At 44.7% G+C, this 27,667-nt stretch overlaps 2 protein-coding genes and 4 non-coding genes across 14 annotated transcripts; 5 read left to right on the forward strand and 1 right to left on the reverse strand.

Annotated features, from left to right (window-relative positions):
• The first annotated feature begins 142 nt into the window (after positions 1-142).
• EIF4A2 (eukaryotic translation initiation factor 4A2) lies at positions 143-6,647 on the forward strand. Of its 7 annotated transcripts, none has more exons than XR_518467.4 (12): positions 228-570; positions 1,327-1,372; positions 1,463-1,595; positions 1,881-2,020; positions 2,801-2,969; positions 3,051-3,160; positions 3,407-3,550; positions 3,846-3,983; positions 4,212-4,301; positions 4,528-4,607; positions 5,031-5,143; positions 5,864-6,647. XR_518467.4 is itself a non-coding variant. In XM_002716453.5 (11 exons), the coding sequence occupies exons 1-11, from the start codon at positions 542-544 to the stop codon at positions 6,006-6,008; spliced, it is 1,224 nt and encodes a 407-aa protein (XP_002716499.1). In that variant the 5' UTR covers positions 143-541; the 3' UTR covers positions 6,009-6,647. The 7 variants fall into 7 exon arrangements, 3 of the variants coding, with proteins under 3 accessions (XP_002716499.1, XP_069928557.1, XP_051715130.1); XR_001794674.3 differs by having other exon boundaries at positions 5,031-5,139; XR_011388026.1 differs by having other exon boundaries at positions 507-634.
• On the forward strand, positions 1,712-1,779 carry LOC127483100 (small nucleolar RNA SNORD2). Its single transcript, XR_007909063.1, has one exon. It is a non-coding gene; the product is annotated as a small nucleolar RNA SNORD2 (small nucleolar RNA).
• LOC127483097 (small nucleolar RNA SNORA81) lies at positions 3,587-3,764 on the forward strand. Its single transcript, XR_007909060.1, has one exon. It is a non-coding gene; the product is annotated as a small nucleolar RNA SNORA81 (small nucleolar RNA).
• Positions 4,021-4,154, forward strand: SNORA63 (small nucleolar RNA, H/ACA box 63). Its single transcript, NR_033236.1, has one exon. It is a non-coding gene; the product is annotated as a small nucleolar RNA, H/ACA box 63 (small nucleolar RNA).
• LOC127483075 (small nucleolar RNA SNORA4) lies at positions 4,330-4,473 on the forward strand. The gene has a single exon (XR_007909041.1). It is a non-coding gene; the product is annotated as a small nucleolar RNA SNORA4 (small nucleolar RNA).
• RFC4 (replication factor C subunit 4) lies at positions 6,643-27,337 on the reverse strand. 3 transcript variants are annotated; one of them, XM_002716452.5, is made up of 11 exons: positions 27,184-27,337; positions 25,392-25,542; positions 23,568-23,646; positions 17,141-17,220; positions 13,186-13,305; positions 9,101-9,244; positions 8,565-8,685; positions 7,907-8,032; positions 7,063-7,143; positions 6,869-6,985; positions 6,643-6,789 (listed from the first exon to the last, which is right to left on the reverse strand). In XM_002716452.5, the coding sequence occupies exons 2-11, from the start codon at positions 25,520-25,522 to the stop codon at positions 6,694-6,696; spliced, it is 1,095 nt and encodes a 364-aa protein (XP_002716498.1). In that variant the 5' UTR covers positions 25,523-25,542; positions 27,184-27,337; the 3' UTR covers positions 6,643-6,693. The 3 variants fall into 3 exon arrangements, with proteins under 3 accessions (XP_002716498.1, XP_008264794.1, XP_051715131.1); XM_008266572.4 differs by having other exon boundaries at positions 27,060-27,273; XM_051859171.2 differs by lacking the exon at positions 7,063-7,143 and having other exon boundaries at positions 27,184-27,312.
• Between the last annotated feature and the right edge of the window lie 330 nt (positions 27,338-27,667).

Genomic DNA, 27,667 nt, shown 5'->3' on the forward strand with positions numbered 1-27,667 from the left:
TTGACCGCGGGACATGGCAGAAGAACCCTGGCCCTGCGGAGCAGAGCGAAGACGCCGGGACCCTGCAGGAGCCGAGCCCCGGCAAGGAGCCGCTAGTCCGCCCGCCGACCGCGGCCCGGCCACCGAGCGCGCAGCGCGCCGCAGGCTTCCGGCTCCCGGCCGCCCGCCGCCCGGCTCGGCCTCTGCGTCAGAGCCGCGGAAACCCCGTAGGAGCAGGCGGGCGGGGCGGGCGGGGAGCGCGGCGTGCGGCCGCCGCTGCTGCAATATTCTTCCGCCGCCACGCAAAGAGCCCTAGTTCGCCTCCAGGTTTTGGGATTTCCAGCAACCCTGTAATATCGAGAAATTACGACATGTGAATTTTTCCACTGACTTCCTTAGGAATCTTTCCTGAGAGAACGGCCCCAGGATTCTAATTTTGGGACTAACCAAAGCGCGGCGACGATATTCCTCCGCGGAAAACGGGTTCCGGCCGCGAGCCTATAAAAAACGGGTGGCACGGCGCTGCTGTCTTTTCAGTCGGGCGCTGAGTGGCTGTTCGGACATGTCTGGTGGCTCTGCGGACTACAACAGGTATGGCGGCCTCTCGGCGGTGGTGTTCTGTGGTGAAGGTCAGAGGGCGCCCAGGGAGGCTGTGGTGAGTGCTGTGAGGGCAGGAAGCAACAGGCTCACGGGTGTTTTCGTGGGCTACAAATACCCCCCCGAGTCCTTCGAGAAGCTTCCATGATGGGTAGGACTGCAGGGGGACGCGAGTTACGGAATTGGAGTGGTCTCCCCTTTCAAAGACGTCTAGAAATTTCGGCCTTCACTCCTCGCCGTGCGGAACACGGTACATATCTTAAATAAAAGCCGTGGCCCAATCCGCATTCGGAACGGGGTGGTAGGGGCCGACGCTTTCTTTGCGGTCAACGGCGCGAGTTGGTCTCGGGCTTCAGCCTGAGGGCAGTGGGGGCAGCGGGGTCCACTCCGCCGTGCCCGGAAGGAGACGGGACTGGACCGGCACCGGGGCTGGGGGCGAACCGTTGGCATTGCCCTCGCCGGGCCGCCCCGGCCGCGTCAATCACCCCGGCTTGCGCAGTGTCAGGGGCGGAGCTCAGCGCGTGGAGCTCTCGCGAGATCTTCGTCGCCAAAACGGGAGAGCCCGGGGGGAAGGGGCTGGTGTTGGCGGGGCCTGCGTTGGGGCTCTCCCGCAGGAGACATGCCGGGACGTTGCGTGGCCCGCACACGGGCTGCGTTTGCTCTCTGGGCAGCGTAGGGGCAGGCCCCGAGGCGAGGCGGGTGGCGGCGGCTTGGGAGCTGTCTTAACTGCTGTTGTGTACTTGCCCGCAGAGAACATGGCGGCCCAGAGGGAATGGACCCCGATGGTGTCATCGAGGTGAGAAATGGGTGTGGATTTTGAAGCCTTGCAAAGGTGTGTGCGCGCGCATCTCATTTATCCCATTTAACTTCTTTTTAAACTTAACAGAGCAACTGGAATGAGATTGTTGATAACTTTGATGATATGAATTTAAAGGAGTCTCTTCTTCGGGGCATCTATGCTTACGGTTTTGAGAAGCCTTCAGCTATTCAGCAAAGAGCTATTATTCCTTGCATTAAAGGTAAAAGAAAACTCTCTAGCATTTAAAAACAGAAAGTGAATTCACTGTTAATGATAGACCTGGACCATAAAAGGGAGCGGAACCTGTGGGGGACTAGCACCTGTTTGTATTCCTTAAAGTGAAATGATGGCAATCATCTTTCGGGACTGACCTGAAATGACAGAATACTCATTGCTGATCACTTGATTATTGGGGCATAATTTATGTTCCAAATGGAATACATGGTGTGAAGTAGAAGTGACAATTTGATGTGGGATCGGTAAATATGTATCCTACTTTTTTTAGGGTATGATGTGATTGCTCAAGCTCAGTCAGGTACTGGCAAGACAGCCACATTTGCTATTTCCATCCTGCAACAGTTGGAGATTGAGTTCAAGGAGACCCAAGCACTAGTATTGGCCCCCACCAGAGAACTGGCTCAACAGGTATTGATAGTGTAGTTCAAAAAAACTGCTTGCGTGTTGCATAGGTTTCAGGTTTCACAACTGTGAAGAATTTAAAATTTAGGGTAAATTAGTCCTGTCAGAGCCCTCTTAATTGTCCATGCATGCAGGGAGTTTTTGTTGGAGGTTACATAGGAACTGGGTGTCTAGGTACTGTGTGTAGGGTTGTCTCCCCAGACTGAGGCTGTGAAGCTTTCTGTTCAGGATACCCCATTCCTATATCCATTTTCCTTACGTTCAAGTGCAGTTGTGCAACATGAAAACTGCAGTGACATGTTACCATTTGACTGTCTCAGTAGTTTGTGATGCATCTGTTGCATGCTATGTTTTCAAAGCTTACTGTTAAATTGGCTTTGAAGTAAACCTTCCTAATAAAGCCACAGGCTTTATTATGGTCAAGATCATAAAAAGGTACAGTTCCCTGTGGGGAAAATGACCAACATTTGTCCTAGCTGTAATTAACAGAATTTAATCAATATTTACACCTTTCCTACATAATGAAGAATAAGATAGGATGTGCTTCCTTTTTTTTTTTTTTTTAGTTGCCTAGCAGATAATCTGGGGCAAGAGGATCAGTTTGAGGCATAAGAAAGACAGGGAATTTTATTCTTGAAGCAGTTAGTCTGCATTTTAAGCTTGGAAGTAGTTTGCTGTGCATGCATAAAAGCTATTGGCAGACCAGATAACTTGCCATTATGCTTTGGCAGTTAGTCATAGAAACTGCAGCCCTACAGGATAATAATTACCGATTTTGGCTTTTAGATCCAAAAGGTAATTCTGGCACTTGGAGACTATATGGGAGCAACTTGTCATGCCTGCATTGGTGGAACAAACGTTAGGAATGAAATGCAAAAATTGCAGGCAGAAGCACCACATATCGTTGTTGGTACACCAGGGAGAGTATTTGATATGTTAAACAGAAGATACCTTTGTAAGTATTCTCCCTTAGGAGAGTTTTACATATTAACTGTTGTAGCAGGAAAGAAGTCAAATGATCTTTTTTTTTTAATAGCTCCAAAATGGATCAAAATGTTCGTTTTGGATGAAGCAGATGAAATGTTGAGCAGAGGGTTTAAGGATCAAATCTATGAGATTTTTCAAAAACTAAATACCAGTATTCAGGTAAGTGTTCTAAAGTGTTCTTTTAAGTCTGATACCAAAAGTTTTAGATTTAACACAGGTGCAGTTAGAACATAACTGAAGTGTTTTATTGTTCCCCCTGCTTATACAACATTTGATGCAGAATTATCTGTCTACCTACCATTTCATAGTAGGACAGACACTTGGTCTGTTTTTCTAGTGTCTTAATGTGAAATGTGAAAGTTGTGCTACCAGCTGGTATGACAGTGCCATCATTGTCTTTTGAAGGTTGTGTTGCTTTCTGCCACGATGCCAACTGATGTGTTAGAAGTGACCAAAAAATTCATGAGAGATCCAATTCGAATTCTGGTTAAGAAGGAAGAATTGACCCTTGAAGGAATCAAACAGTTCTATATTAATGTTGAAAGAGAGGTAATTTATCTGTTAAACATAAAAATGTACACTTTAACCTTCTTGTATAAGCACTGTGCTAAAATTGCAGAAACTAGGACCATGTCTTGGTTTTTGTAATAATGCTAGCAGAGTACACACAAGAAGAAGAGTAACTGCACTAGATTGTAAAGACTGGGGTGGACCTCTTTCTTAATGTCCAATGTCCTTTGTCTTAAAATTTGGTGCAATATGTTTTTGAGAGTAAATTTCATGACTGATCATACTGAAAATGAACTGACTGTCTTTGAAATCTTTTGTCTTTGAAATCCCATAGGAATGGAAGTTGGATACACTTTGTGACTTGTATGAAACACTGACCATTACACAGGCTGTTATTTTTCTCAATACAAGGCGCAAAGTGGACTGGCTCACTGAGAAAATGCATGCCAGGGACTTCACAGTTTCTGCTCTGGTAAGAGGTGTTTTAACTTAACATCAGTATTTACATTGAAGCAGGATTCAGACTACAATATAGCTGTTTAGTGCTGTGTTGTCGTTCCCCCTGCTCAAAGTAAGGTTGTTTCTTACTATACCTGTCTGCTCTATCCCTGTAGCAGCCAGGGACGCTTGGTCTCATACAAGCTGATAAATTCAGTGACCTGAGCAGTGATTTTTGAATAAAGGTTGGTTTTATTTGCAGCATGGTGACATGGACCAGAAGGAAAGAGATGTCATCATGAGAGAATTCCGGTCAGGATCAAGCCGTGTTCTGATCACTACTGACTTGTTGGTATGCCTTAACTTCTTCCTTCCTAAATCTACCAAAAGTTAACATTTTGGGGGGAAGGTTTTGTTAATAACCTTTACCAACTTTGGCTATTTGGGAGAGTAAAGAAAAGACCACACTCCACAGTGGGCTTATACCATTTAGTATAGTTCACTACTATCTTGTGGCCTACAGTACATTTGGGTCTTTGGGGTGGGGGGAATTTTAAACATACATCATTGTGTTTCAGGCTCGTGGGATTGATGTACAACAAGTGTCTTTGGTTATAAACTACGATCTACCTACCAATCGTGAAAACTATATTCACAGGTGAGAAGATGTCATTTTGACACTTGGTAAAATTAATAAATTGCTTTTTTTTCTGTGTTTAAACGGTAATGCCAAATCAGAGTAGATGGAGTAAAAATGGACAGTAACTTAGAACGCATCTAAAATTGTGTTGGGAAGATTGGTTTGAACAAAGTGGGAAAACTGTTGCCAGATTGTGGACATAGATACAGATGAGGTTGTTTTAGATCTGTTGGTCTTAGCTTATGTTTGAGCTTATTTTTAGTGATGCTCTTGTGTCCATGTGCTTTTTTTTCTTGGTGATTCTTCCGTAGTTGGGATTTTCTTGGTGTCGTCTGGTAGCATTTTGAGTGATCCCTGGTTTAGTTATAGTGGCTTTATCCCTAAATAAATTGAATTGTGCTTTGTTATATGATGTAAAAAAAGACTTTTTAAAAAATACAGGAGTCGATAGCAGCAGTTGATGAGACGAGATGGCACTCAGAAACGGCGTTGACGTAATTTAGGACGTGGAATCATAAGCGAAACAGCACACTGTTTGAATAAAGAGCGAGTCGGTATTTATATTTGTTTTTCTTTTGTCATGATTATTTGATATTTTTAAGTTGTTCCAGCCAGGGCATTTTGTACTTGAGCAGTTCTATTAGGGAGAATTTGCTAGGTGGTTTGTATTGTCCGGTTTCTAGCAGGAAGGAAGGTAGAGAGCCGTTTAGGCGGTAAGCACGTTTGAGTAATTTTCAGTTACAACGTGTGAAACTGAGCAAAAAAGCAGTGATAAGTTTGGGTCACCATACCAAATCTTTCTTTTCCCACTGGAAGAAAGTTGTAAACTTCAGGAAATAGTTAACCTTGTAGCATTTGTATTTGCAGTTTACAGTTCCAGAAGAGCGTCGAAATGGATTACATAACTGTTCTTTTTATCCCTGGTGTTTACATCTGTCCCAGGCTGACACCTGCTCTTGGCTGGCCCACTTTGGTATGGGCTTTAATTTCACTACCCCAAACACAGTACTGTCATCTGCTTTATTATAATAATGCTCAAGATGCCTGAAAATCTCATTTTGCAGCCAGAAAAGCCTTGATTGAATCCTTTTGGCACTAACTGCAAAGGAAGATTTTTTTCTCTAGATATTGATTAGCAGGTAGTGCTCCAATTAGCACGAACTATAACCTTGATAAGTAAACAGCAGCTGATGATTAACAAGTGGATCGTCATGTTCAATAGTTCACAAGTGCATGAGAAGTATTCTGATTGCTGCTTTCTTTTTCTTACACAGAATTGGCAGAGGGGGTCGATTTGGGAGGAAAGGTGTGGCTATAAACTTTGTTACTGAAGAAGACAAGAGGATTCTTCGTGACATTGAGACTTTCTACAATACTACAGTGGAGGAAATGCCCATGAATGTGGCTGACCTTATTTAATTCCTGGGATGAGATAGTTTGAATGCAGTGCTCGCTGTTGCTGAATAGGCGATCACAACGTGCATTGTGCTTCTTTCTTTGGGAATATTTGAATCTTGTCTCAATGCTCATAACGGATCAGAAATACAGATTTTGATAGCAAAGCGACATTAGTCGTGAGCTCTTGTGAGGAAAGTCATTGGCTTATTCCTCTTTAGAGTTAGACTGTTGGGGTGGGTATAAAAGATGGGGTCTGTAAAATCTTTCTTTCTTAGACATTTATTTCCTAGTTCTGTAGAAATGGTTGTATTAGATGTTCTCTATCATTTAATAATATACTTGTGGACTAAAAGGTATAAGTGCTGTATAAAATCAGCCAATTATGTTAAACTAGCATATCTGCCTTTATTGTGTTTGTCATTAGCCTGAATAGAAAGGCCTTTGAAATTGATTTTTTTTAAGAAAGCATTTGAATGCGTTTTTGTTTGGTATTGTATTTATTCAATAAAGTATTTAATTAGTGCTAAGTGTGAACTGGACCCTGTTGCTAGCCCCAGCAAGCAATCATATCTTAGGTAGGGTTAAACTCCCAGTAAAATTGCCATATTGCACATGTCTTAATGAAGTTTGAATGTTAAATAAATTGTATATTCACTTTAAGGTTTTTGGTCACTTTATTTACATTCCAAAAAATCTGTTACAAAATTTAACAATTCTGAGTTAGCTGCTGCATCACAGTGGCACAAAGGCTGAGCAATTGCAGATGCTCATCAGCGCCATCTGCTAAGCACTTGTCAACTTCCTGTAATACAAACAAGATGTTAGTGTTCTTTCAGGTAGACCCAAATAACTTAGCATGTGCAAAAGCAGTGCCTACTTACAGCCAATTTTTCAGTAATAATGGACTTCTGTTTGTCAGAGAGGTCGTCATTTTCCACAACCACATCATGAAGTTGATTTACAACCTGAGTTGCTGCATGACCCTCATCTATTAGGTCCTACAACAGAAAGGCAGCAGTTGATGGGAGCATGGGTCACTTCTTCCTTTACCCAGAGTTAATGAGCCGAATCTTACCTTTACCACACCTTCTAGTTTGTCAAAAGAGCCACCTTGACATGCAGCAAATATTCCATTGATTGTTTCTGGTGGTATTACCTAGAAAAGTCATTGGTTTCTGAAGTAGTATTAACTGGCAGAAGCAGTACTCAATAGGAAGCTTGTGCAGGAATTAGCCTGAAAACCCTATGGGCCTGAGTCACAGGGGTTCCTGTATATAGTCTAAGGAATAAGCAGCTCCTCTAGCCAGTGGTTGGGGGACTTGGAGCCCAACCTTTTTATTGACCCTGAGGTACTCCAGTGACAATTCTCCATGGCAGTAGTGAAAATCAACAAAGTCCCTTTTCTCCAAATTTCCCTCCATGGAAAGGTGCCACTAAGGAACTGGAAAGTCGACAACACTGATTACTCAAGTCATTTCCCAGCTAAGTTCACAGTGTACAAGGTAGTATGGCAGGTACTCAAATGACTTCTGTAAATTGGAAGTGCCTCTTAAAATCAAGCCTCTTCATCCGTGGCTTCTACATCACCGCTCAGTAAGGGGGAAGGTGTGTACTGATCTGAATGCACAAATTTTATCAGTATTTACTAAGTAGTACAGTATTAACTAGTTAACAAAGCATTTTATGTATAAAGGGATTGGTAAGATTTGGGGACCCGTGGGTCCCTGAAACCAATCCTCATTGGATACACAAGGAATGACCAACTCTGGCAAAATAGGTGAAACCTATCTGCTGAAAAATCTTAAGTACCACAAAGGTACATTTACTTGTAAAATTTTAAAGTATAATTTGACAGTGTTAACTGGGTGAAAATCCCCTTACAGCCACCTAAAAATTGCAGAATTATCCTATGTTCTTACCCCAGCAATGTCTGTGATTACATTTTCCGTGACCTCCTTTCCACCTGTGAGTCTAGTAGCACTTTGAAGAAAAGTAATGGCTTTTCTCAAGTCTCCTTCGGACACTTTAACAAGATAAGCTATTCCCTGAAGAGAAAAGAGTTGTTTTTAACCTGTGATGGCCAATTAAGGCATTTTCCTTTAATAAAATGAAAGGGGGGGGGGCATGCCATCATTTCTGTGTATGGAAGAATACCATCAGTCCTGTTGTCCTATTGTAACTGAGTTCATGGACAAAGCATGTGTCCAGTGGAAGGATTAGGGATGAGACAAAAAGACAGTTCTAACTTCTCTATCGTAGTTAAATTTTCTTATAATGACTAAGGCCTTATATATTCCTATAACTTGAGACAGCACAGTATTAGGTAGGAGACTAGAGATTTGTTGCAGAATTTGTGTTATATGTATGAAATCCCCCTCAGTTTTGGGTTGGGACTCTGAAATCTCGAAACAGTGACCAAAAGCTAAACCGTGTGATTCCTAGATATTCCTATTGTTGCTCATTTAACTTAGGTTTCCTGAAGAATTAGCATCAGGACTGAGGAAATACATTTAACTGTTTTAGGGTCTCATGCATTCATCAAAGCAATCAGTAATTGTAATAATAATCAGTATTTACCTCATTGCTAATTATAACATTTTCCTTCTCAGCAATGTCCAGTAATCGCTGCTGTTGAATTTTATCTGACAAAGGCTTGAACCGGAATTTTGAACACCTAGAGGTCAGGGGTTCAATTATTCTGCAAAAGATTACAAAAAACGAGTCAGGAACAAACCTGTGCTGCGTTGTGGCATAGTGGGTAAAGCTACCACCAGTGTCACAGGCATCCCATATGCTCCTGATCCAGCTCCCTGCTGATGGCCTGGGAAAAGCAATGGAGGATGGCCCAAGTACTTGGGCCCCTGCCACCTACATGGGAGACCCAGATGAAGTTCCTGGCTTTGGCCTAGCCAGAGTGAACCAGTGGATGAAAGATTTGTCTCTTTTCTCACTATCTGACTTTCAAATAAATAAATAAATCTTAAAAACAAAACAAAACCCCGATTTGATGCATGACAAAGTGCAGCCTCCAAAAATTTAATTTTTTTTCTCCTCCAAATTGAAGATACCAAAATAAGGCTGTCTAATACTTATCTTTTGGGCGATATACCTACCGGCTTACATAGTTACAGATGAGACAGAACCGGGTGGTTTTTGATTCTTTCTCCATGGTACGTCTTAAAGCTGCTTGAGCAGCTGAGGTCATAGAATCTGCTTCATCCAAGATCACAATCTTAAAAGGAGGACATGGCTTCCCACTAATTCAGAGAAACACAGGAATTGAACACTAACATATATGTTGTTTTTAACAGCATGGCTTAGATATAATACACATGCAGTTTACCCACTTTATATGTACAAGACAGTGCTTTCTAGTATACAGTAAACCCCTCACCTCAGGCATCCCTAATGGATGCCAGAAACTGGACAACACCGAATCTATTTTCTTCATATATAGACATACCTATGATAAAGTTCAGTTTAAAAATCAGGCAGAGTATGGTTAACAACTAATGATAGCAGAACAGGTATAATATACTGTAATAAAATTGCCAGCGTCCACCCTTGCACTTAGGGGCCACTATTAAGTAAAATAGCGTTACTTGAATATAAGCACTGTGATACTCCAGTCAACCTGATAACCAAGACAGCTTATGAAATGTTTCTAGAATTTTCCATGTAGTACATTCAGACTAGATGACTGTGGGTTACTGAAACCCCAAAAAGCAAAACCAGGAGGAGCCCTGTGGCATGATATCTCATATCAGAGTGCCTGGATAGAGTCCCGTCACTGCTTCCAATCCAGCTCCCTGCTGATGCACCAGAAAGGCAGCAGATGATGGCCCAGGTACTTGGGTTCCTGCCACCCGTGGGAGACCTGGCTGGAGTTTCTGGCTCCTGCTTCGGCCTGGCCCAGCCATGTCTGTTGCAGGCATTTATGGAATGAGTCAGCGGACAGATTTCTCTGTCTCCCTCTCTAAATAAATAAATCTTTAAAAATAAAAAAAGCAAAACTCAAACTGCAACAAGGGAGATGACTGAATTCCCAGAGTTGTGTAACCATCACCACAGTCTAATTTTGGGAGAACTTTTTACTCCAGCTAAGAACTCTGTACCCATTAGGAGTCACACCTCCAATTCTCCCACCTCTAAGTTATCTCTAGTCTATTTTATGTCTCAAAAGATTTACCTATTCTGACATCTCATAAGGCTAGCACCTTACGTTTTTTTTTTAAAGATTTATTATTTATTGAAAGGCAGAGTTTACAGAGAGGTGGGGGGTGGGGGGTGGGGGTGGGAATCTTCCATCCATTGGCTCACTCCCCAAATAGCCTCAACAGCCAGAGTTGGGCTGATCTCTGGTCCGGAGCCAGGAGCTTCTTCCAGGTCTCCCACCTGGGTGTGGGGGCCTGAAGATCTGCTGCTGCTTTCCCAGGCCAATAGCAGGGAGCTAGATTGGAAGTGGAGCAGCAGCACTAGAACCCACGCCTGTATGGGATGCTGGTATCATAGGTGGCAGTTAAGCTGGTATGCCACAATGCCAGCCCCTCTTAAGTTTTTCAGAGTTCATCCATGTTGTACAGAGTGTCGTGGCTGCATTCCTTTTTATTGCTGAATGCTATGGTAAATGAATACACCACATCTTATTCATCCATTCATCAAGTACACATTTGGGTTCTCCCATGTTTTGGCTATCAGAAATAATGATATAATAATCTTTAAGCAGACACGTTTATTTCTTGTAGGCATGTACCTCGGAGTATGGGTCATAGGGTAACTTTTTGAGGAACTGCCAAACTTTTCAGAGAAGCTGTACCATTACACGTTCCACTCAGCAATGTATGAAGGTCACAGTTTCTGCACATCCTTGCCAATATTTGCTGTTTTCTGTCTGGTTAATTATAACCATACTACTGAATGCAAAGTGGCATCTTATCATGGTTTTGATTTTCACTTCCCTAATGGCTAATGAGATTGAAGATCTTTTCATGGGCTGTTGGCCACCTGTATATCTTCTTTGGAGAAATGTTTATTCCAATCCCTTGACCATCTTTTAATTGGGTTGTTAATCAGTTTTAAGAGCTCTTCATGTATTCTGGGTATGTATGTCCTTTTTCAGATCAATGATTTGTAAATACCTTCTCCTACTTTGTGGACTTTCACTTTCTGTACACTGATTTTGATAATCAGCCATTAAAATTTTTCTCCAACCAAAAATGTCACTAATACAACTAAATGAAAATATTATCAAGAAAATGGATTTTTAAATATTAAAGGCAGAAGGGACTCTCAGAGATCTTACAGTTAACTCACAGAAGAGGAAATCGAGTGCTGCAGAGGCTGTTATTATCTCAAATCAAGGAGGATATAAGAAATAATAAACCACTGTCTGCAAATTTTGAAATGTGCTCTGATGTAAAATTTAAATATATTTCCAGGTACTTAAAACTTAATCTTGGGTCCAGTGTTGTGACGCAGCAGGTTAAATCACTTCCTGTGATGCTGGCATCCCATGTGAATGCTGGTCCCAGCCCTGGCTGCTCCACTTCCAATATAAATCCCTGAGAAAAGTGCCTGGGAAAACAGCGGAGGACGGCCCAATGGCTTGGTCTCCTGTTACCCACCTGGCAGACCAGGAGGAAGCTCCTTGCTCCTAGCTTTGGCCCAGCCCTGGCTGTTTTGGGAATAAACGAGCAAATGGAAGATCTCTCTCTCTTTGTCCCTCTGTATAACTCTACTTTTCAAATAAATTTAAAGAACAAACAAAAAAACCACTGAATCTTGGAACTTTGCCACCTAACGAGCACAAGTAGTTGACTAAATTCCTGTTTACCTCAGGCAGGACAGTCCTACTTTAATTTTCAATATTATATCCTTTCATTCTAAGAGGCCCAGTTTGGTAAGAACTTAAATGGGCACTATAATGACGAAATACCATTGAGAGATAGCTAACAAGATGTAACTTTTTTCCTAACACAACTATAAAACTCAGGATTTTTATTATGAGTGCACACCACCAATCAAATTTGAGAAATATAAAGATACTTCCAGAAGTTCGTGGGAAAACAGAATTAAATGTTTATTTTAGGGGTTGGTGCTGTGGTATAGCAGGTAAAGCTGCCGCCTGCAGTGCCGGCATCCCACATAGGCACTGGTTCGAGACCTGGCTGCTCCTCTTCTGATCCAGCTCTCTGCTATGGCCTGGAAAAGCAGTAGATGGCCCAAGTCCTTGGGCCCCTGCATCTACGTGGGAGACCCAGAAGAAGCTCCTGGCTCCTGGCTTCGGATCAGCACAGCTCCGGCCACTGTGGCCAATTGAGGAGTGAACCAGAAGATGGAAGATATCTCTCTCTCTCTCTCTCTCTCTCTCTCTCATTGCCTCTCCTCTCTGTGAGTAACTTGACTTAAAAAAAAAAAAAGTTTATTTTTAGTGCAAAAGTTTTTTAAAATACATGCAGTTTTTTTCATAATACAAACTTTGCATGAACTTTTTAAAGAATACCATATATGCATGGATTTCAAAATCTCTTGGCACCAAAACAAATTTACATTCTAATTCTATTTGCCATAAACTTTTTGAAGCAGCTTGTAACTTCTTAGACAAACTATCAGTAGAAACCCTTGAGAACTTAAAATTCACTATTATAATAGAATGGTTATTTCTATTAGTACCTGAGACTAGGTAATTTTTTTAAAAAAAATTTATTTATTTGAAGGCAGAGTTACAGAGAGGCAAAGGCAGAGAGACAGCGAGAGAGGTCTTCCATCTGCGACAACTGGAGCTGCTCCAATCTGAAGCCAGGAGCCAGGAGATTCTTCCTGGTCTCCCACTTGGGTGCAGGGGCCCAAGGGCTTGGGTCATCTTCCACTACTTTCCCAGGCCATAGCAGAGAGCTGGATTGGAAGTGGAGTAGCCGGGACTTGAACTGGCGACCATATGGGATGCCGGCACTGCAGGCGGCAGCTTTACCCACTACACCACAGTGCCGGCCCCGAAACTGAGTAATTTACAGAGAAAAAAAAAATCATCTTTCACAGCTTCTGGAAGACAGGGAGCCACATCTGGTGACAGCCTTCTTCGTAACATGTTGGAAGGCATCACACGACCACAGTGGGCTAGTTTGTCTTCTAATAACCACTGTATGCATTTAAAACATATAATGATATGCTTTGAAGAGGAAAAAGCAAGTTTACTTACTCTGAACGACTTCCTGACACAGTTAATTGAGCAAAATTTTTCACTTTCTCTCGAACTACTTGTATTCCACGTTCATCTGATGCATTTAACTCAAGAACCCTTAACCGGAAAAGTTCAGGCCTATGTAAAAAAGAAAAAAATATAAAACATGGTAGAAAAAAGAATCCAAGCTCATGTACCATTTTAACACTTGTGCAATTTGCAAGTTTGAAAACCATCTAGTACAACCTGGACAGAACACAGTCACTTCTGTATTCTCTCTTGCAGAGCCAGGCAGTTAACATTTTGGCTTTTTCCCATGCATCACACACACACACACACACACACTTATTACATAACATACACATTTAAATCAATTTTCCACTTAGCATTGTATAATAAACATCTTGCCATGTTAACAAAACCATTTTAATGGCTGTATAATATTCCGCCTTATGACTGAACCATAATTTACTTATTCTTCTATTAGATATCTAGGTAGGTTTTTTTTTTTTTTTTTAAAGATTCATTTTATTTACTTGAAAGGCAGAGCTATAGAGAGTGAGAGCAAAAGCAAGCAAGCAATTTTCCATCTACTCTCCAGATGGCCACAACGGCCAGGGTGGTCCAGACTGAAGCCAGGAGCCAAGAACTTCATCCAGGTCTCCCATGTGTGTGGTAGTGGCCCAAGCATTTTGGCCACCTGCTGCTGCTTTAACAGGCACATTAGCAGGGAGCTGGATTGGAAATGGAGCAGCCATATAGGAGGTGGCTTAACCTGCTATGCCACAATGCCAGCCCCCTAGATAGTTTTTTTTTTTTTTTTTTTTTTTGACAGGCAGAGTGGACAGTGAGAGAGAGACAGAGAGAGAGAGAAAGGTCTTCCTTTGCCGCTGGTTCACCCTCCAATGGCCGCCGCTGCAGCCGGCGCACGGCGCTGATCCTGGCAGGAGCCAGGAGCCAGGTGCTTTTCCTGGTCTCCCATGGGGTGCAGGGCCCAAGCACCTGGGCCATCCTCCACTGCACTCCCTGGCCATAGCAGAGAGCTGGCCTGGAAGAGGGGCAACCGGGACAGAATCCGGCGCCCCAACCGGGACTAGAACCCGGTGTGCCGGCGCCGCAAGGTGGAGGATTAGCCTATTGAGCCACGGCGCCGGCTCAAATGTGTTAAAATATAGTATAATTTGAATTACTTCCATAGGTTGGTTGCTATAAGGAAAATTACAAGAGCCAGGTCCTGTAGTGCAGTGGGTAAAGCTGCTGTTTGGGATGCCACATGCCGTATCTGAGTGTGGGTTCCAAGCCCAGATACTCCGTGCTTCTGACCTAGCTCCCTGCTAATGCACCTGGGAGGCAGCAGATGATGGCCCAAGTTCTTGGGTTCCTGCCACTCATGAGAGACCAAGATGGAGTCTCTGGCTCCGGGACCTGGCCCAGCCCCCGCTGCTGTGGAGATTTGGGGAATGGACAGAAGTTTGTTGGGGCCCCCGCAGTAGTGTAGCAGGTAAAGCTGCCGCCTGCAGTGCCGGCATCCCATATGGGCACTGGTTCAAGTCCCAGCTGCTCCACTTCTGATCCAGCTCTCTGCTATGGCCTGGAAAGCAGTAGAAGATGGCTCAAGTCCTTGGGTCCCTGCATCCATGTGGGAGACCCAGAAGAAGCTCCTGGCTCCTGGCTTCTACTGGCCCAGCTCCAGCTGTTGTGACCATCTGGGGAGTGAACCAGCGGACAGAAGACCTCTCTCTCTGTCTCTCAGCCTTTCAAATAAATGAATAAATCTTAAAAAAAAAAAAAAAAAAAAAAAAAAAGATATCTCTGTCTCTCCCTCTCTCTGTTCATAAACTTAGGAAAAGAGAGCTGTAAGATTAAAACATGAACAGGGAGTGGGTATTTGGCCCAGTGGTTAAGATGCCTGCACCCTGTACCAAGAGTGTCCAGGTTTGACAGATGCCTGCCTCTGTCTCCTGACTGCAGCTTCCTGCTAATGCAGACACTGGGAAGCAGTGGGCATGGCTCAATTAATGGGGCTTCTGAAGCCCACCTGGGAGACCTGGAGAGTGTCCCAACTCCTGGCTTTGGCTCAGCCCCAGCTGCTGGTGGCATCTGAGGAGTGAGCCAGTGGATGGGGAGCTCTGTCTCTCAAATAAATAAAGAAATAAATGGGAACATGAGATTTTTTAAAAATCAGTTTTTTTAAAGGTTACTAAAAGTAACATGCATATTATGGTAGACAAGCTTGAGAAATCAAAAGAAGATAAAAATAACTGCCATATTCTCAAAACACTGTTTTGAAACTTCCTTCTAAGTCTTTTCTTCTACGTATACAAAAGTACTGCAAAAAGTTTACGGAAAATCAAAGGTAAGTTTATTTTGGTGCAAAAAATCTGAAATCCATGCAGTTTTTCCAGAATATACATTAACCACAAACTTTCTGATGAGCAGTTCTGTGTACTTTAAATTAGAAAAAAAAAGTTGCTATCAAGTAAATAAAATATTAGGCTAACAGCAGTTTTTCCTTTTGTCTTTGTATTTTTTGACAGGCAGAGAGAAAGAGAGAGAGAGAGAGAGAGAGAGAGGTCTTCCTTCCGTTGGTTCACCCCCCAAATGGCTGCTACGGCCGGCACGCTGCGCCAATGCAAAGCCAGGAGCCAGGTACTTCCTCCTGGTCTCCCATGCGGGTGCAGGGCCCAAGCACTTGGGCCATCCTCCACTGCCCTCCCAGGCCACAGCAGAGAGCTGGACTGGAAGAGGAGCAACCGGGACAGAATCTGGCGCCCTAACCGGAACTAGAACCCGGGTTGCCAGTGCCGCAGGCGGAGGATTAGCCTAGTGAGCCACGGCACCGCTAATTCTCCTTACATATTTGGTTCTTTTAGAAGCATCTAATTTTTTTTTTTTTTGAGATTTTTATTTATTTATTTTAAAGCCAGAGTTACACAGAGAGAGGAGAAGGAGAGAGGGAGAGAGGGAGAGAGGGAGAGAGGGAGAGAGGGAGAGAGAGAGAGAGGTATTCCATCCGCCAGTTCACTCTCCAGTTGGCCACAACGACCAGAGCTGCGCTGATCTGAAGCCAGGAACCAGGAGTTTCTTCCAGGTCTCCCATTTTGGTGTCAGGCCCAAGGACTTGGGCCATCTTCCACTGCCTTCCCAGGCCATATGAGATGCCGGCGCTTTGGGCCAAGGCTTTAACCCGCTGCACCACAGCGCTGGCCCCGAGGCATCTAATTGTTTTCATGTGTAGGATTTTAAGATACACTCTGGCCGTAAGCCTCATACAAAAAATACGGCTAAATTCAAGATAGCTTTTGTTATACTGGCGCATGTTTCATGGACATCAGACCTGGGCCACTATCTTTTACTTCTACGTAAAGGGCTCTAGAATGGTCGCCTAAGCCAAGACAGTCATGAGGAATCTAAGAAGGTGGCTCACAGGAAGATCTTCTGGTGTATCTGGAAACATACTACATGGACAACTACCCAGTCTGCTTATGCTCGAGTGGCTAGAGAGCAAGGCGCTGGCCTGGCCAGTCAAGGCAGGGCCTAGCAAGTTCAGAGCAGAATGAACTCAGAGGAGTGGTGCAGACAGGAGCAACAGAAACAGCAGATTCTGTCATGCAGCCACACAATGTGTACGTAATCATGAAGAGGTGATGAGACTATCAGCATGACTGGAAAAAACCTGGGCCTTTGGACTCCAAAAGGATGAAGACAGAGACACAAAAAATCAGCTTCCCTTGCTGTACATCTGAGTAAGATTCAGAAGGAAGGTCATAAAAGATGCAGCAAGCTAATTTACTGGGGAAGAGAAACAAAATGAGCCCACTGAACTAATTTCAAAAATTCAGAAATAAAAACAAATTCAATCATTCCACAGAGAAGCTAAATTCAAATCTTTAGAGAAAAATCACTAGGACCAGAGTTTTTGTGGTGTTGGGTCTGAGAGAGAGAGAGAGAGAGAGAAAGTATTTCAACTTACCCAAAGAGTTCTCTAGCTGCTGCCAATATAGTGGATGTTTTCCCAGTTCCAGGTGGCCCATAAAATAACAGATTAGGGAGCTGTAGAAATTAAATTTTTTAAAAAATAAATTGTATTGTGGCACAAAAATGAAAATAATGACTAAAAGTATCTTTAGAACATTTCAATGACTTCCCTAATAGAGAGGGTACATGTGTCTCTCTTTTTTTAAGATTTATTTTATTTATTTGAAAGAGTTACAGAGAGGTAGAGAGAGAGAGAGAGAGAGGTCTTCCATCTGCTGGTTCACTCCCCAGATGGCCGCAATGGCTGGAGCTATGCCGAACTGAAGCCAGAAGCCTCTTCCAGGTTTCCCACGCAGGTGCAGGGGCCCAAGGACTTGGGTCATCTTCTACTGCTTTCCCAGGCCACAGCAGAGATCTTGATTGGAAGAGGAGCAGCTGGGACTAGAACTGGTGCCCATATGGGATGCTGGTGCTTTAGGCCAGGGCTTTAACTTGCTGCACCACAGCACCAGCCTCTTTTTTTTTTTTTTTTTTTTTTAAGATTATTTGAAAAGCAGGGATACAGAGAGAACGAGAGGGAAATGGGTGGGGGGCAGAGGGAGAGAGAGAGGGAGGGAGAGAGGAAGGAAGTGGGAGAGAGAGAAAGAGAGAGAGAGAGAGAGAATCGATCTTCCATCAGATGGTTCACCTATCCTGAATAGCTGCAAGGACCAGGGCTGGGCCAGGTTGAAGCCAGGAGCTGCTTCTGGGTCTCCCACATTGGAGATGGGATGCCAGCACTGTAGGTATAGGCTTAAGCTTCGATGCCACAGCGCTGGCCCCGGTACATGTCTTATTAAGATGTCCAATATAATTGATATCATAGGGCTGACAGTTCTAAATATTGCTCTTTCATATACCCCCACTTTTTCCCAAAGTATTTTTTCAAAAGTTTAGTTAGTGACAGAGAGGAGAGGTATCTTCCATGCACTGGTTCATTCCCCAAAGGCCTGCAATTCCAGGGCTGAGCCAGGCTGACGCCAGGAGCTGGGGACTCAATCCAGGTCCCCCACATGGGTGGCAAGGACGCAGGTGTTCCAGCCGCACTCTGCTGCCTCACAAGGTGCACAGCAGTAGGAGGATGGCTCGGAAGTGGAGGCAGGACTCCAGCCCAGGCTGCACTGCTTCACTTGCTGTGCCGTAATGCCTGCCCCGACAATGTCTTTCTAATCTCTTAAACTGAATAGTTATGCTTGCTTGTATAACTTACCTACTTAAGTGAAATTTTCAAAACTAGAATTAGAACCATCTTATTTCTGAGGGGAACCTCAGGCCTCTGTCAGTTCTCTACATACTCCCTTGCTCAAGACTAGGTGAGATTTTATATTCTACAGAGGTGTGAGCTGTTTCAAGAAGGAAAGAGACCAAAACAGTACTGATTTGGACAATGCTGAGGAAAAAGGACTGACGGAGATAAATCAAGACACTGAATGAGCTGAAGATCTAAGAACAGAAATACTGAAAAAGGAAACTAAACATCTAAAAAGGTACTTCATAAAATTGGTGTAAACTGGGGGGCTGGCATTGTGGTATAGTGGGTTAAGCCACCGTCTGTGACACCGGCATCCCACAGGGGTGCCAGTTCATGTCCTGGCTGCTCCACTTCTTTATTTTTATTTTTTGAAGATTTATTTATTTATTTGAAAGCAGAGTTACAGAAAGGCAGAGAGACAGAGAGAGGTCTTCCATCCACTGGTTCACTCCCCCAAATGGCTGCAACAGCCGGAGATGGGCTGATCCAAAGCCAGGAGCCAGGAGCTTCCACTTGGTCTCCCATGTGGGTGCAGAGGCCTAAGGATTTGGACCATCTTCTGCTTTCCCAGGCCATAGCAGAGAGCTGGATCGGAAGAGGAGCAGGCAGACAGCAGCTTTACCCACTATGCCATAGCGCCAGCCCCCAACTCCCTGCTAAAGGCCTGGGACAAACAGCAGAAGATGGCCCAAGTGTTTGGGTCCGGGTCACTCACCTGGGAGACCAGGATGAAGTGCCTGGCTTTGCTGCAGCCATCTAGGGGAGTGAATCAGAGGATGGAAGTCCTAATTCATTCAAATAAATAAATACATCTTTAAAGCTAAATAAAATTTAAAAATAAAATAAACTTACCTTTTAATTTCATTTTCCAAAAAGTTTTTGAAGTACCTTTGTATTAAACACCAGGCCTAGTCCCACATCATGATTATGTGCTCTGTAAGGATACTTGCATGTACCACGGAGAATTCAATAGAAGCAGAAAGGGTAAGATATACGAAGCACACTCTCATATGTCTTATTGTGGTGTATGCTCTTAAAACTGATTCTTGAAAAAATTAAGCAAGTATATATATATATATTTTTTTTTTTTGACAGGCAGAGTGGACAGTGAGAGAGAGACAGAGAGAAAGGTCTTCCTTTTCCGTTGGTTCACCCCTCAATGGCCGCTGCAGCCGGTGAGCTGCGGCCAGCGCACCACGCTGATCCAAAGCCAGGAGCCAGGTGCTTCTCCTGGTCTCCCATGCGGGTGCAGGGCCCAAGGACTTGGGCCATCTTCCACTGCACTCCCTGGCTACAGCAGAGAGCTGGACTGGAAGAGGTGCAACCGGGATAGAATCCGGCACCCTGATCAGGACTAGAACCCGGTGTGCCGGCGCCGCAAGGCGGAGGATTAGCCTATTGAGCCGCGGCGCCGGCCTAAGCAAGTACCTTCTTTTATTTCTTAAAACTAGCCAACTTGGCTCCCATCAAGGAGGCAATTGATATGTGGAGAAGATTAATAAATGTACTAATGAGCTCTAAATTTTAAGATTTATTTATCTGAAAGGCAGCATGAGAGAACAGACAGATTTTCTGTCTGCTGGTTCACTCTCCAAATGGCTGCAACAGCCAGGGCTGAGCCGGGCTGAAGCCAGGAGCCTGGAACTCCATCTGGGTCTACTACATGGATGGCAGAGACCCAAGTACTGGGTCTTCATTCACCACTTTCCCAGGTGCATTAGCAGGTAGCTGTATCAGAAACAGAGCATTCCGATAGGAGATGCTAGAATTGCAAGTGGCAGTTTAACCCACTGTGCCACAGCATCAATCCCTTAAGCTCCAAATTCTATGAAACTACATCTTCAAATGTTTTTTCATAGAGGGAAATTATTGCATACAGGAAACTAACCAATGAGTGTACTTGCTCCTCTTTAATCATCTACCTTCCTCTGTTGTTCTCCCAAGTCTGATACCACTCTGTTGCTATTTAAGACTATTTATTGGTTTCACACTCCACTAAGAAAAGCAAAAACAATCAAACCTATATTGCTTACCATGGCCTTTAAGGACTTCATGGAGGTGGGTGTTTGTTCAGTAGTGAAGATGCCTGCACCCCATACTGCACTGCTTGGGTTCAAGTACCAGCTCTGCTTTGGACTTCACCCTCCTGTTAATACACACCCTGGAAGGCAGCAGGTGCTGGCTGAAGGACTTGGGTCTCTGCCACCCATGTCGGAGACCCAAATTGAGTTCTGGGTTCCTTGCTTTGGTCTGGTCCACCCCTGGCCACTGTAGGCATTTGGGGAGTGAACCAGTAGACAGAAGTTCTGTGTCTCTCTTTTAAATACATTTTTTTTTTAAAGATTTATTTACGGCCAGCGCTGCGGCTCAATAAGCTAATCCTCTGCCTGCGGTGCCGGCACACCGGGTTCTAGTCCCGGTTGGGGCGCCAGATTCTGTCCCAGTTGCTCCTCTTCCAGTCTAGCTCTCTGCTGTGGCCAGGGAGTGCAGTGGAGGATGGCCCAAGTGCTTGGGCCTACACCCCATGGGAGACCAGGAGAAGCACCTAGCTCCTGCCATCGGATCAGGGCGGTACACCGGCCGCAGCGGCATTGGAGGGTGAACCAATAGAAAAAAGGAAGACCCTTCTCTTTCTCTCTCTCACTGTCCACTCTGCCTGTCAAAAAAATAAAAAAAAATAAATATATATAAAAAAAGATTTATTTACTTATTTGAGAGGCAGAGTTACAGACAGGTCTTCCATCTGCTGGTTCACTTCCTAAATGGCTGCAAAAAGCTAGAACTGGGCTGATCTGAAGCAGGAGCTTCTTCCAGGTCTCCCACATGGGTGCAGGAGCCTGAAATCTTGGAACATTTGCTGCTGCTTTCCCAGGCCATAAGCAAAGAGCTGGACTGAAAGAGGAGCAGCCAGGATATGAACCAGCACCCAAAGGGTTGCTGGTGCCACAGGCAGTGGCTTAACCTACTACACCACAGCACCAGCCCCTGAATAAACTTTTTAAAATTAAGAATACTTCTGTGGTCTGCCCACTACCTCCTTCACCTTCTAGACTCCAGCTTACAATGGCCTCCAACAACTGAGTACTTCCTGGCTTCTGCATATGTTCTTTCCTCAACCTAGAAGCTATCCCTTCTTTCTTGTGACTACACATACACAAACTTCTGTCTCATTACATATACACAAATATCCCAAAACTAATGCACTACAAGTCATAAGCCTTCTCTGACCATCCAATGTAAAGTGGACCTTCTCTCCTATACTCGTATCTGGCTTTGCTGTACTTGTTGCATTTAGCATCTACTTATTGCTATTGAATAGCTGACTTAATTGTAAAATGTCTACCTCATTACATAATAAACTCAAAAAGGCCAGGAGCCTTATTTGGTCTTTTTTTTTTTTTTTTGACAGATAGAGTCAGACAGTGAGAGAGACAGAGAGAAAGGTCTTCCTTCCGTTGGTTCACCCCCCAAATGGCTGCTACAGCCGGAGCTACGCCGATCTGAAGCCAGAAGCCAGGTGCCCAAGCACTTGGGCCATCCTCCACTGCCCTCCCAGGCCTCAACAGAGAGCTGGACTGGAAGAGGAGCAACCGGGACTAGAACCTGGCGCCCATATGGGATGCCGGCACCGCAGGCGAAGGATTAACCAAGTGAGTCACGGTGTCGGCCCCAGAAGGAGCCTTATTTGTTCTATTTGCATCTGTATTCTCAGAATATTAGTTATTTTCCAAATAAATGAATAAACCGAAACAAAGACAAATGTTAATTAGAAGACTACTAACATTGGTAACCTAAGGTTTTTTTTTTTTTTTGACAGGCAGAGCGGACACTGAGAGAGACAGAGAGAAAGGTCTTCCTTTACCGTTGGTTCACCCTCCAACAGCCACTGCGGCTGGCACACCGCGCTGATCCAAAGCCAGGAGCCAGGTACTTCTCCTGGTCTCCCATGCGGGTGCAGGGCCCAAGCACTTGGGCCATCCTCCACTGCCCTCCTGGGCCACAGCAGAGAGCTGGACTGGAAGAGGGGTAACCGGGACAGAATCCGGCGCCCCAACCGGGACTAGAACCCGGTATGCTGGCGCCGCAGGTGGAGGATTAGCCTATTGAGCCGCGGCGCCAGCCTATAAGGTTTAAGACTATAAGACTCATTATTTTAAAAATACCCTAGACTTCCTGGTTTTTAAGGTTATACTATTATTTTGATTTGTGAACAATTCAACATTTGTAATGATTCATCTAGGTAAATATCACATATAATTGAAATTACTTAAAACAGGATAAGGGGGCAGGTGTTATGGTACAATAGGTTAAGCTGTCGCTTGGGACACTCCTATCTGATACTGGAGTGTTGGTTCCAGTTCCAGCTACTCCACTTCCAATCCAGCTTCCTGCTAATGCATCCTGGGAGGCAACATATGATAGCACAAGTGCTTGGACACCTGCTACCCGTGTGGGAAACTCAGCTGGAGTTCCAGGATTCTGGCTTCAGCCTGGCCTTGGTCTGGTTGTTAGGGAGTGAGCCAGCAGATGAGCATCTCTCATCTGAAATCCAAGATGTAGGGCTGATGCTATGGCATAGCAGGTAAAGCCACTGCCTGCAGTGCCAGCATCACATATGGGCGCCAGTTCTAGTCCCGGCTGCTCCACTTCCAACCCAGCTCTCTGCTATGGCCTGGAGAAGCAGAAGATGGCCCTAGTCCTTGGGCCCCTGCACCCACCTGGTAGACCCAGAACAAGCTTCTGGCTCCTGGCTTCAGACTGGCCCAGATCCAGCCGTTGTAGCCATTTGAGAAGTGAACCAGTAGATGGGAGATTCTCTCTCTCTGCCTCTCCTTCTCTGTAACTCTGTCTTCCAAATAAAAATGAATAAATCTTAAAAAAAAAAAAAAAGGCAGAAAGGGGAGGATCTAGTCTATCTTATTCAGTGGTCTTTACTTGAATACTGTATAACGATGCCACACAGGACTGAATAGGAAGCTTAGAATTTGTTGAACTAATCACCAATGTAGGAATAGTCAGAAAAGACCTTACAGCATGGTATTTGTTGGAGGCAAGCGGGTACAAAGAAGGAAGAGGGTGAATAAATTGCATCTTAAATTTCTCATGATGCCGAACACCATCTGCTACTCACATCAGCTCCTTCTAAAGACTTCTTCAGCACGGAAACCACTTCTTCCTGGAAAGCAACTTCATCCACACATTTTGGGCGACTGGGGAGACAGAGAGAGGTTATTTAGCATATACAATGGCTAGAGAAGTCTCTGTCCCTTCTGCTAAAATATCAATGGTAATTCTTATATATTGGTAATGAAATGAGAACTTTTCACAATTTTAAGTAGGTGGGAACCGCATTCATATTTATGTTAAGCAAATATATATTGAAATAAAATAGGGGCTGGCGCTGTGGGACAGCGGGTTAACGCACTGGCATCCCATATGGGCGCCAGTTTGAGATCTGGCTACTCCACTTCCGATCCAGCTCTCTGCTATGGCCTGGAAAGCAGTAGAAGATGGCCCAAGTCCTTGGGCCCCTGCGCCCGTGTGGGAGACCTGGAAGAAGCTCCTAGCTCCTGGCTTCGGATCAGCGCAACTCTGGCCATTGCAGCCAATTGGGGAGTGAACCATCGGATGGAAGACCTCCCTCTCTCTCTGCATCCCCTCTGTGTAACTCTGATTTTCAAATAAATAAATCTTTAAAAAAATTAGAAATAAAATAATTTTTCACTTCCTATCTGTGTTGCCTGTATCTGTTATGCTTAAAAAAATTAAGCAAAAGGATATTTCAAATGCTAACTGGTTAAATAAAGTGAACACTTGCTGAGAAAGTAATATTATATTCTGACACAATTAAGAATAAACTTAAGCTGAAGAGGAAAAACTTAATAACCAAAGGGTAGGGAATTATTTTGTTTAATATTAGTTAAATATGTATGCATAATATGTTGTTATTGTGCTAATACCAACTTAAAAGAAGGCTTATTTACTTTATGGAGAGCTAATAACAAGTTTAACCAATATGAAGTTAATAATATATAATTTTCATCTTATGTCATTAGTGATTTTAGGAGAAGCTAGACCAAAGTTATACTCTCAGCACTAAAATTAAGCTTTCAGCTTAATCAAACTTTCTTTGGTCCATATTCTTCCAATTAACTGAATTCATGAGAGGCAGGAATTATGTCCAGTGATATTTTCTAGGGAATCCTGTGTATGTTATAAAGCAGGGTCTCATATTCAAATCTAGCTGCAGGGATTAGGCAGATAATAAGTGAGGAAGGCAGCATGTAAGGCATAAGAAGACAGCCGGACTGTGACACACTGAGGACACCTAGCTTTTCCCAAATGAGCAACACCTAGTGATCCTGATCTCCTGAGAAGACAAAAAATAATCTCCATTTCCCCACCCCCTGCATAATTTTTTAATTTAAAATTCATAAGCACCACTGGCGCCAAGCAAAACATGAGTGCTTTATTTGGCCAAGTTATCTGCAAACCCTTGGAATAATTGAGGCTACATCCAGTGGATAAAATTACCTGCCATAAAATCACTTAGCTGATACTAATTTAAACACCACTTCAAGTGCTCCTGCCAAAAATAAAAATAAAACTCAACAATCCCCACCTATTAGTACTGCAAAGGGACCAGATTATTTGGATTTAAGGACAATCCCTGACCAAGACTTACAGCCAGGTTACAGGAACTTTGATTTCTTCACTTCTGATCCCACTCCTAAAATGGTAGATCTTATTTGTAGAAAAGATCTTACTTCATCTATAAAACAAAGGAATTAAACTACATCTCTCCCAAGTACCTGTGAGTTCCAAGACCCTATGACTTACACTAACTGGGTGATTTTCAAGGACATTTAAATAAAACAAAGTAAAAACTGAGTGATGAGAACTGGGTAGAGAGGCAACGTATTAGTCATTTCAACAGAAACGTAAGCACTCTTACTATTTCTCCACCCACGGAACAGGTTTGGCTTTCTTGGTCTCTGCACTGCTTCCTGCACTAGCAGCTACTCCTCGATCCTTGGTCGGTGGCAGCTTAGTACTGGCAGATGTGCCTTTGAGAAACGCCTGCATGGCTACTTCACTCTGACCAGCTGCAGGGTAGAAGAGGAAAAAACGTTTCTGAAACATCATAAGAAAGCGCAGCCTAAATGCACAACCATTCTGCACAAAGGCAGTCAAGAACCACTTACCAAACGACAGCACCCCAGACCTCCCGACGCTCTGAATGTGTTGTCCTGTGGACTACAGGACATACAGCAGGGCAAAATCCTTAAGGAACTTAGACTCTATTTACAGTGAAGCAGTTAGAAAACAAAGCCCACTTGTAAGTCAGCAAAATTTCCAAAGTCAAGTTGCAAGAAAAACTTTGTAAGAATTTTAAGCAAATTAAACATGACATCACTAACAATCAAACTGTATTGAGCTTCTACGTTCTCTTCCATTTCAGTCCTGGGTCCCACTCTAGCTCAAACCCTGAAATGAACCCAGCCCTTAGGAGTGCTTGGGCCATGGTTGTGAAGGCCCATTTCTCTGTGTGTGACAGCCCCATTCAAGGCCCATTCAGTTCACTGGCTGAGCCAACGCTTGCCTTCGGAGACTTTCTTGTGGGGAAGGGAGGGTGGAGCTAAAATGGAAACAGCTGTTTTTCTGATAGCCTGCTCATTTGAAGAAATCAAAGCACCAGTGTAGAAAGTGAGGGGAGTTTAACAAATTCATCCCACCCAGGTTAACTACCACTAACATTTAGGTAAACATTCTTTCAGACTGTTTTAGGGATTAAAAACAAAAACAAACCAGGGCGCTGTGGTGCAGCGGGTTAACGCCCTGGCCTGAAGCGCTGGCATCCCATAAGGGTGCCAGTGTGAGACCTGTCTGCTCCTCTTCCCATCCAGCTCTCTGCTATGGCCTGGGAAAGCAGCAGAAGACGGCCCAAGTCCTTGGGCTCCAGCACCCGTGTGGGAGACCCGGAAGAAGCTCCTGGCTGCTGGTTTCAATCTGCACAGCACCGGCCCTGCAGCCAATTGGGGAGTGAACCAGCGGAAGGCAGACCTCTCTCTCTCTCTGTGTGTGTGTAACTCTGACTTTCAAATAAATCTTTACAAACAACAACAACAACAAAATAACTTGCCTGAAAACCTCTAGCATTAGCTATTGCATTAGCAATTCTAATTTCACTGCTGTTCCATCCCAGTGCCTACAATAGTGCCTGGTTCATAGTATTTGGTGAATGAACAGGGCATCCATGAGTCTGTTTCCCTACCTGCAAATAAAGCTAAGGCTTACTACATAAGGCAAGTTAAATTAAATAAAAGAAGGTGGGTAAACACGTAGTTCGGGGCGTGGCAGATGAGTAAATACTCGTAAAACGAAGCAAACTGCTCAGACCCGCGAGCAGCCCAGCTTTCTAACCTTACTGGGCTACTGCATCTTGCCGCGGGCTGTTAAACAGAGCACGGCCCGCAGCAGGGCGCCCTGGAGTCCCGCTTCCCCAGGCTGCAGGCGCGGGAAGAGGCGGTGGCCAGCCGGGACCGCACTGGGGCACCGACGGCAGGCGTGGGGAGGGCGAAGGCAAGCACGCAACGTGAGCCCAGCTTCCCAGTGCCGGTACCTGGCGCAGCCTGGGCCTCTCAGCCGCCGGCTCGTTCCTGGGGTATCCGGGAGCGAGAGAGGAGATGCTCGCGATGGCTCAGCTCCGCCCCGCAACCCGAAAGTAACGAGCCCTGGAGACTTACAGCCAACGCCGTGCCCAGAGCAGCCTCGGTTCCCGCCACGGAACTGCCGCGAAGTGCAGCGCGGGAATCCGCGGGCACGAAACGCGTCACTTCCGGCCAGGGCGCGCGCCGCCCGCGGAGGCCCTGGTTTCCGGGCGTGCGGTGGTAGATTTAAACGTGAGAGCAGACGTGCGAGCTTTTAGAAATGCGTGGACTGGAGAGTCGTCGCCCTGGCTTTGGGCTCTGCTCCCACTCGAGACTGTAGGGCGAGGCACCTGAGCACGACCGTCCCCGACGGAATGGGGGTCTAGCGGACAGGGTGCTTGGGCACCGGCGGCATGCGTGGCCCGCGGCGCGAGCCTGGGCAGCCCGGCAGGCCACCGAAGGTTTCGGAAATCCACTGTTGTGAGGTCCGGCGTGCCGGATGCTTACGTCACTGTGAACTTAAGTTGTCGCTCTGAGGCGTCTCACGGGCGTTGCTATGGCGACCCAGTTGCTCGGCTTG

Source organism: Oryctolagus cuniculus, chromosome 4 (assembly GCF_964237555.1).
Source record: "Oryctolagus cuniculus chromosome 4, mOryCun1.1, whole genome shotgun sequence".
In the NCBI taxonomy this organism is placed as follows: Eukaryota; Metazoa; Chordata; class Mammalia; order Lagomorpha; family Leporidae; genus Oryctolagus; species Oryctolagus cuniculus.

Excerpts from the sequence above, each read along its gene's own strand:
- EIF4A2 (XM_002716453.5), top strand. The coding sequence starts at position 542 with ATGTCTGGTGGCTCTGCGGACTACAACAG. Across the intron at positions 3,984-4,211 it reads ACTTCACAGTTTCTGCTCTG|CATGGTGACATGGACCAGAA; the intron begins GTAAGAGGTGTT and ends TTTTATTTGCAG. Across the intron at positions 4,302-4,527 it reads TGATCACTACTGACTTGTTG|GCTCGTGGGATTGATGTACA; the intron begins GTATGCCTTAAC and ends ATTGTGTTTCAG.
- RFC4 (XM_002716452.5), bottom strand. The coding sequence starts at position 25,522 with ATGCAGGCGTTTCTCAAAGGCACATCTGCCAGTACTAAGCTGCCACCG. Across the intron at positions 6,986-7,062 it reads AACTAGAAGGTGTGGTAAAG|GACCTAATAGATGAGGGTCA; the intron begins GTAAGATTCGGC and ends TTTCTGTTGTAG. Across the intron at positions 6,790-6,868 it reads TTATTACTGAAAAATTGGCT|GAAGTTGACAAGTGCTTAGC; the intron begins GTAAGTAGGCAC and ends TTTGTATTACAG.